Raw genomic sequence first — 9,191 nt, 5'->3', positions numbered from 1 at the left:
TGCCTCCAGCTGTTGCAAACTACAACTCCCAGCATGCTCGGACAGCCGTTGGCTGTCCGGGCATGCTGGAAGTTGTAGTTTTGCAACAGCTGGAGGCACACTGGTTGGGAAACACGGGTACATTCACACGTGCAGATTTTTTAGTGGGTTTTCCGCTGCGTATTTGAAAGTGGGCGGGCTATTCTCGGCTGTCCGCAGCAGATTTTACGCTGCGGAATTTACGCCACAGTCCCTACTGACTTCAATGGGGCTTTCGGCGGATTTTACGCAGTGTACATTCTGCTGCAGAAAATCTGCTGCGGACAGCCGAGAAGAGCCCGCCCACTTTCAAATACGCAGCGGAAAACCCGCACGTGTGAATGTACCCTAAAGGGGTACTCCAGTAAAAAACTTTTTTTAACTGGTGCCAGAAAGTTAAACAGATTTGTAAATTACTTCTATAAAAAAAAATCTTAATCCTTCCAGTACTTATTAGCTTCTGAAAACTACAGAGGAAATTTTCTTTTTTGACCACAGTGCTCTCTGCTGACATCTCTGTCCATTTTAGGAACTGTCCAGAGCAGCATATATTTTCTATGGGGATTTTCTCCTACTCTGGACAGTTCCTAAAATGGACAGAGATGTCAGCAGAGAGCACTGTGCTCGTGATTCAGCAGAGAGCTCTGTGTTCCAAAAAGATAATGATTTCCTCTGTAGTATTCAGCAGCTAATAAGTATTGGAAGGATTAAGATTTTTTTTTAAGAGAAGCAATTTACAAATCTGTTTAACTTTCTGGCACCAGTTGATTTAAAAAAAAAAAAAAAAGTTTTCCACTGGAGAACCCCGTTAAAAGGGGTACTCCACCCCTAGACATCTTTTGGATAGTGGATAGACATCCTTTGGATAGGGGATAAGATGTCTGATCGCGGGGGTCCCGCCGCTGGGGACCCCTGCAATATAGCATGCGGCACCCACCTGTTTCTGCTCCGGAAGCGCTGGAGGGTCTGGGTCCCGACCACCGGAACGGAATTCTGTGACGTCACGCCCCATCCCCTCAATGCGAGTCTATGGGAGGGGGCATGTTAGCTGTCTAGGGGGTGGAGTACCCCTTTAAACGTATCCCCCTAGCCACAGAATAACAGAGATGAAAAAGTTACCAGAAATAAAAGATTATATGTTTAATCTGCTACAAGGTAACTAAAATAAAGCAGAAAATAGGCTCCTCCCACTGCGCAGAACCCTACCTGTCTATAAGGCACGTGATCTAGAATAGCTGCAGTCACCAGTAAGTATCAATTTCATACTGGGCCGTGTTCACACACTGATTACCGTATTTTTCGCCGTATAAGACGCACTTTTTCTTCACCAAAACTGGGGGGGGAAAAAGTCGGTGCATCTTATACGGCGAATACACACCTATCGCGGCGGTCCCTGCGGCCATCAACGGCCGGGACCCGCGGCTAATACAGGACATCACTGATCGCGGTGATGCCCTGTATTAACCCTTCAGACGTGGCGATCAAAGCTGACCGCCGCGTCTGGAGGGAAAGTGACACTAACCCGGCTGTTCGGGACCACCGCGATTTCACCGCTAACAGCCCGACTGAATAGCCAGGTTAGTGCTTACAGGACACCGGGAGGGACCTTACCTGCCTCCTCGGTGTCTTCTCCGTTCAGGGATCCCCTGTATGGCCGGCGCTCTCCTTCCTCGTTATCACGTCGTCGCGTACGTGCGTCGGCGTGCGTAACGACGTGATGGCGGCGACGGAGAGCGAGGATACCCGGCCGGCAGCAGAGACGTTCCGGAGCGACGGGGACACGGTGACAGCGATGGAGCGACATCCAGGGCAGCGGTGACGGGGACACGGAGCGGCGGGGACACGTGAGTATTACTTCCTATGCAGTGGTCTTCAATCTGCGGACCTCCAGATGTTGCAAAACTACAACTCCCAGCATGCCCGGACAGCCAACGGCTGTCCGGGCATGCTGGGAGTTGTAGTTTTGCAACATCTGGAGGTCCGCAGGTTGAGGACCACTATTGGGTTCAAAATCTTTATTTTTTTTAGATTTTGCACTTATAAATTGGGTGCGTCTTATACGCCGGTGCGTCCTATAGGGCGAAAAATACGGTAGTTTGCTGCAGTTTTATGACATTCGTAACGTGTACGCAGCTGTAGTGAAAAGTTATGAGTCCGTCAGGTAATACGAGGCACAGCGGTGCTGCGGGCTGGAAGTGCACAGCGTTATTTCGTACGGCAGGTGAAGACGTACTGGGGATTTGCCTGGAAACGGTCAAATATGGAGTAATGCTCTGCAGAGAACCCCCCATCTGTCACGCTCTCATACACCTGCAGAGCATCTGGGCCCCCGCAGGGGAGAACCGGCTGGGTCCTGCTATAGTTGGTGGCAGCGCCAGTCACCACCTCAGCCTGGACGATATACAGGAGCCCGTCCTTCTCTTTCGGGACTTGGAACCTCTGGGTGATGTTGTGCAGAGACTTCTTGAAGTAAACCCCCACTCCGTACTTCGTTTCTGAAAGAGAGAGAGGAGAGTGCACGTGACACCCGCTGCACAGGAGAGAGCCGCAGGCGGGGTGCACCTGCAGAGCGTCACAACCGCTGGAGCCCCCCCCCCCCCCCATATAATTCACAGCTCGGCAAAACTGTGGCCCTCCAGATGTTACAAAACTAACAACTCTACCATACTGAAGACTGTCTAGGCATGATGGGAGTTGTAGTTTAGCAACAAAAACTAAAACAAGGAATAAATTAAAGGGGTACTCCACTGGTGCCAGAAAGTTAAACAGATTAGTAAATTACTTCTATTAAAAACAAATCTTCATCTTTCCAGTACTTATTAGCTGCTGTATGATCCACAGGAAGTTCTTTTCTCTTTGAATTCCCTTTCTGCCTGACCACAGTGCTCTCTGCTGACACCTCTGTCCATGTCAGAAACTGTCCAGAGCAGGAGAGGTTTTCTATGGGGATTTGCTCCTACTCTGGACAGTTCCTAAAATGGACAGAGGTGTCAGCAGAGAGCACTGTGGTCAGGCAGAAAGGGAATTCAAAAAGAAAATAACTTCCTGTGGATCATACAGCAGCTAATAAGTACTGGAAAGATGAAGATTTTTTTTTAATAGAAGTCATTTACTAATCTTTCCAGTACTTAGTAGCTGCTGTTATGATCCACAGGCAGTTCTTTTCTTTTTGAATTTCCTTTCCAGTCTGACCACAGTGCTCTCTGCTGACACCTCTGTCCATTTTAGGAACTGTCCAGAGTAGGAGCAAATCCCCATAGAAAACCTATCCTGCTCTGGACAGTTCCTAAAATGGACAGAGGTGTCAGCAGAGAGCATTGTGGTCAGACAGAAAGGAAATTCAAAAAGAAAAGAACTTCCTGTGGAGCATACAGCAGCCGATAAGTACTGGAAGGATTAAGATTTTTTTAATAGAAGTAATTTACAAATCTGTTTAACTTTCTGGCACCAGTTGATTTAAAAAAATAAAATAAAAAAATTAAAGTTTTCGGGTGAAGTACCCCTTTAAAAAGGAAGGAAGGTATGAGGAAGAGGATAAAGGACTTGCTGACGGCCTCAGTGAATACTTCTGATTAGTTTTACTGAAGGAAATGGATCTCAATTAGGGAAGAAGACTAACGACTCTTTTGTTGCATGTGTCTTTACAGAGGAACATGTCAGCTGTCTAAACTTAAAGGAGAACTCCTGAATAGAAAAATTGTCGCCCATAGTGCCGGCAGTAAAAAAATAAATAGATACATACCGTATTTTTCGCCGTATAAGGCTGGGTTCACACTACGTTTTGTCCCATACGGGAGCGCATACGGCAGGGGGGAGCTAAAAGCTCGCGCTCCCGTATGTCACCGTATGCGCTCCCGTATGTCATTCATTTCAATGAGCCGACCGGAGTGAAACGTTCGGTCCGGTCGGCTCATTTTTGCGCCGTATGCGCTTTTACAACCGGACCTAAAACTGTGGTCAACCACGGTTTGAGGTCCGGTCGTAAAAGCGCATACGGCGCAAAAATGAGCCGACCGGACCGAACGTTTCACTCCGGTCGGCTCATTGAAATGAATGACATACGGGAGCGCATATGGTCACATACGGGAGCGCGAGCTTTTAGCTCCCCCCTGCCGTATGCGCTCCCGTATGGGACAAAACGTAGTGTGAACCCAGCCTAAGACGCACTTTTTCTTCCCCAAAACTGGGAGGGAAAAGTCGGTGCGTCTTAAACGGCAAATGCACCCCTATCGCGGCGGTCCCTGCGGACATCAACGGCCGGGACCCGCGGCTAATACAGGACATCACCGATCGCGGTGATGCCCTGTATTAACCCTTCAGACGCGGCGATCAAATGTGACCGCCGCATCTGAAGCAAAAGTGACACTAACCCGGCTGCTCAGTCGGGCTGTTCAGGACCGCCGCGGTGAAATCGCGGCGTCCCGAACAGCTTACAGGACACCGGGAGGGACTTTACCTGCCTCCTCAGTGTCTGCTCCGTGCCGGGATCCCCTGCATGGCCGGCGCTCTCCTTCGACGTCATCCAATAGGAGCGGCGTGCGTGGCGACGTGATTACGGTGACGGACACCGTGGATCCCGGGGAAGAAGACGTCCGGAGCATCGGGGACACCACGGGGACACGGCGACGGAGTGACATCCAGGGCAGCGGTGACGGGTCCGGAGCGGCGGGGACACGTATTACCTCCTATACCAGTGGTCTTCAACCTGCGGACCTCCAGATGTTGCAAAACTACAACTCCCAGCATGCCCGGACAGCCGTTGGCTGTCCGGGCATGCTGGGAGTTGTAGTTTTGCAACATCTGGAGGTCCGCAGGTTGAAGATCACTGTTGGGTTCAGAATCTTTTTTTTCTAGATTTTGCACCTATAAATTGGGTGCGTCTTATATGCCGGTGCGTCCTATAGGGCGAAAAATACGGTACCTTCCTCTGCTCCCCCGGGGCCTCCGGTAACCGTCTCCAGTCTCCGCCGCGATCCACTTCCTGGTTGCCGGTGGTCGGAGAGTCTTTCTGCGCTCAGCCAATCACCAGTCGCAGTGAAGTCCCGACTCGGCTGGTGATAGGCTGAGCGGCAGTGTGACGTTTTCGGCCCCGGCAGGAGGTGTCGGTGTAGTGAAGGATTTTGTGTCCTGAAGCGTTCTCACACTGCCGCTCAGCCTATCACCGGCCGAGTCGGGACTTCACTGCGGCTGGTGATTGGCTGATTCATCCGACCACCGGCAACTAGGAAGAGGATCGCGGCGGAGACCGGAGACGGTTACCGGAGGCCCCGGGGGAGCGGAGGAAGGTATGTACATCTTTATTTTTTTACTGCCGGCAGTATGGGGGACAATTTTTATATTCTGGAGTTCTCCTTTAAAAGGGGTATTCCATGAAAATTTTTTTTATTTATTTATATCAACTGACTCTAAAAATGTAAACAGATTTGTAAATTACTTCTATTAAAAAATCTTAATCCTTCCAGTACTTATCAGCTGCTGAAGTTGTGTAGTTCTTTCCAGTCTGACCACAGTGCTCTCTGCTGACACCTGTGTCTGTCTCAGGAACTGTCCGGAGCAGAAGAGGTTTGCTATGGGGATTTTCTGCTACTCTGGACAGTTCCTGAGACAGACAGAGGTGTCCGCAGAGAGCCAGTTGATATGAATAAAAAAAAAAAAAATTATGGAATACCCCTTTAAGACAAATAAGTCACAAGGGCCACAATTTATTAAAAGAGCTTAGCAGTGTACTAGCAAAACTGCAAACAGATTTATTTAAAAAGATTGGAAATGTTGTCCCCGATTACAAGAAACATAGCAGGGAAGAATCGGGCAACTATAAGCCAGTAAGTCTGACATCAATAGTGGGGAAATAAATGAAAACCCTACTATAGTATTGTGGAACATCTAAAATCCCATGGGTTTACTTCAGGGAGATCATGTCACTAATCTTATTGATCTTTTATATTGGGTGAATAAAATAATATTCTGCGTCAGTCTGGGAATGATTTGTGGATGGAGCGGTATTATGTGTGCCAGTGTTTTCCAACCAGGGGTGCCTCCAGCTGTTACAAAACTACAACTCCCACCATGTTGGACTATATAGTAGTATAAAGTATAGGTCAATGTTTCCCAACCAGGGGTGCCTCCAGCTGTTGCAAAACTACAACTCCCAGCATGTTGGACTATATAGTAGTATATAGTATAGGTCGGTGTTTCCCAACCAGGGGTGCCTCCAGCTGTTGCAAAACTACAACTCCCAGCATGTTGTAGTATATAGTATAGGTCAGTGTTTCCCAACCAAGGGTGCCTCCAGCTGTTGCAAAACTACAACTCCCAGCATGTTGGACTATATAGTAGTATATAGTATAGGTCAGTGTTTCCCAACCAGGGGTGCCTCCAGCTGTTGCAAAATTACAACTCCCAGCATGTTGGACTATATAGTAGTATATAGTATAGGTCAGTGTTTCCCAACCAGGGGTGCCTCCAGCTGTTACAAAACTACAACTCCCAGCATGTTGGACTATATAGTAGTATATAGTATAGGTAAATGTTTCCCAACCAGGGGTGCCTCCAGCTGTTGCAAAACTACAACTCCCAGCATGTTGTAGTATATAGTATAGGTCAGTGTTTCCCAACCAGGGGTGCCTCCAGCTGTGGCAAAACTAAAACTCCCAGCATGTTGGACTATATAGTAGTATATAGTATAGGTCGGTGTTTCCCAACCAGGGGTGCCTCCAGCTGTTCCACAACTACAACTCCCAGCCTGTTGTAGTATATAGTATAGGTCAGTGTTTCCCAACCAGGGGTGCCTCCAGCTGTGGCAAAACTACAACTCCCAGCATGTTGGACTATATAGTAGTATATAGTATAGGTCAGTGTTTCCCAAACAGGGGTGCCTCCAGCTGTTGCAAAACTACAACTCCCAGCATGTTGTAGTATATGGTATAGGTCAGTGTTTCCCAACCAGGGGTGCCTCCAGCTGTGGCAAAACTACAACTCCCAGCATGCCCGGACAGCCAGCGGCTGTCCGGGCATGCTGGGAGTTGTAGTTTTTCCACAGCTGGAGGCACCTTGGTTGGGAAACACTTCTGTATGCAGCCATCGCTGTTTCTCACCTGTGGGTGTGACGTACAGTCTGTGGAATCCGGCAGCACGGATGTCCTTCAGGAACCGTCTGGGCACAAGCTGATACATCTGCGCGGTGCTCGGCTTCTTCTGCCTTTTCTCCGCCGCCTCCTTCTTGGTCTGGAAGACTCCGTCCAGCAGCTTATTCTGCACTTTTTCCATCTAGAAAGAGATAAATGAGAAGATTGTCGCTCCCATCATCCAGTATTAGGGTGCACTGACAACACGTCTTTGCAGTACAGTTCCCGTATACGCGTTCAATGTGAAAACCGTACGGAATCGTATTGAAAACCGTATGCATTGACTCTCCATTGAAAACCGTATGCCAAACGATGCGTCCGTTTTGCGTCTTGTACGGTTTTGTCCGTTTTTTTAAACCCGTACCCAAAACTGTAGTCTACCACGGTTTTTGGTCCGGGTGAAAAACCCGTATTAACCCGTATACGTTTTTTTTTTTTTTTTTACATGGGAGTCAATGGGAACCGTACAGAACTGTATGTGCGTACGGTTCCATCCAGTTTGCACCATACGGTTTTTGACTTTGCACAGTTTTCTTTTTCTTGGGATTTCAATCAAACAAGTGAAACTTTATTCATAAGAGTGAGTGAAAAGTTGAAAACATAAGTTTTTTTTCTTAAAAAACGGATGCAACCGGACATCATTTTTCAAACCATGTACGGTTTTTAACCGCATACCCGTTAAAATTTGTACACACGTTGTGATACGGTTTAGTCCGGTTTTGAGGAATCCGTTTTTCATCAAAAACCTGATACGGGAACTGTACTGCAACAACGTGGTGTGAACCCGGCCTTATACCGTATGATCTGCAGAATCTGATCACTAGTGCAGACACCAGACGTTAGGATCAATGTATAAGTCATTATGTAGATGTGCTTCCTCCCCCTACACCACCGCTACATCGTTCCCCCCCAGGGCTGAGGGTGAAGGATTGTGCACATAATGGCGATTACCGTCACAATCATGAGACCCGCTGTCCTGAATTCCGTGCTCCAGTCTTTGTCTGACTTCACCCGATTGGTCTGTGGTGGTCTCTTCTCAGTCTGGTTAGAGCCGCGTAAACCTGGAGGAAAGAGTCATGTGACTTCACGGGTGGAGAAAGACCTGACCCTGCAGAGACCCCTCAACACACAGGAACAGACGTGTAGGGCTCAGTAAATGCTGGGACCCCTGATGTTTTATCAGACTCACAGAGAAGCTCATCCCCTCATGGGAAACTGACATGAGGATGGTCATTCCTTAACTTTTAACAGTGAGCCAGTATCGGGAGATGTGCCCTATAGTGTGCCAGTATCGGGAGATGTGTCCTATAGTGTGCCAGTATCGGGAGATGTGTCCTATAGTGTGCCAGTATCGGGAGATGTGTCCTATAGTGTGCCAGTATCAGGAGATGTGTCCTATAGTGTGCCAGTATCGGGAGATGTGTCCTATAGTGTGCCAGTATCGGGAGATGTGCCCTATAGTGTGCCAGTATTAGATGTGTCCTATAGTGTGCCAGTATCGGGAGATGTGTCCTATAGTGTGCCAGTATCGGGAGATGTGTCCTATAGTGTGCCATTATCAGATGTGCCCTATAGTGTGCCGGTATCGGGAGATGTGTCCTATAGTGTGCCAGTATCGGGAGATGTGTCCTATAGTGTGCCAGTATCGGGAGATGTGCCCTATAGTGTGCCAGTATCGGGAGATGTGTCCTATAGTGTGCCAGTATCGGGAGATGTGTCCTATAGTGTGCCAGTATCGGGAGATGTGTCCTATAGTGTGCCAGTATCGGGAGATGTGTCCTATAGTGTGCCAGTATCGGGAGATGTGTCCTATAGTGTGCCATTATCAGATGTGCCCTATAGTGTGCCGGTATCGGGAGATGTGTCCTATAGTGTGCCAGTATCGGGAGATGTGTCCTATAGTGTGCCAGTATCGGGAGATGTGTCCTATAGTGTGCCAGTATCGGGAGATGTGTCCTATAGTGTGCCAGTATCGGGAGATGTGTCCTATAGTGTGCCATTATCAGATGTGCCCTATAGTGTGCCAGTATCGGGAGATGTGTCCTATAG

At 48.4% G+C, this 9,191-nt stretch overlaps 1 protein-coding gene across 2 annotated transcripts in view; it reads right to left on the bottom strand.

The window, feature by feature from the left end:
• Positions 1-1,950: 1,950 nt before the first annotated feature.
• The window catches only part of PARP9 (poly(ADP-ribose) polymerase family member 9), a 53,476-nt gene continuing 46,235 nt past the window's right edge, over positions 1,951-9,191 (bottom strand). For both annotated transcript variants that reach the window (XM_056535007.1, XM_056535006.1), the window contains 3 exons: positions 8,094-8,203; positions 7,113-7,284; positions 1,951-2,513 (listed from right to left, as the gene is read on the bottom strand). In XM_056535007.1, coding sequence (XP_056390982.1) covers positions 2,224-2,513; positions 7,113-7,284; positions 8,094-8,203 — 572 coding nt within the window. In that variant the 3' untranslated portion in view covers positions 1,951-2,223. The remainder of the gene's footprint in view (positions 2,514-7,112; positions 7,285-8,093; positions 8,204-9,191) is intronic.

Source organism: Hyla sarda, chromosome 8 (genome assembly GCF_029499605.1).
Source record: "Hyla sarda isolate aHylSar1 chromosome 8, aHylSar1.hap1, whole genome shotgun sequence".
In the NCBI taxonomy this organism is placed as follows: Eukaryota; Metazoa; Chordata; class Amphibia; order Anura; family Hylidae; genus Hyla; species Hyla sarda.
This window is presented reverse-complemented; position numbering and strand designations above follow the sequence as displayed.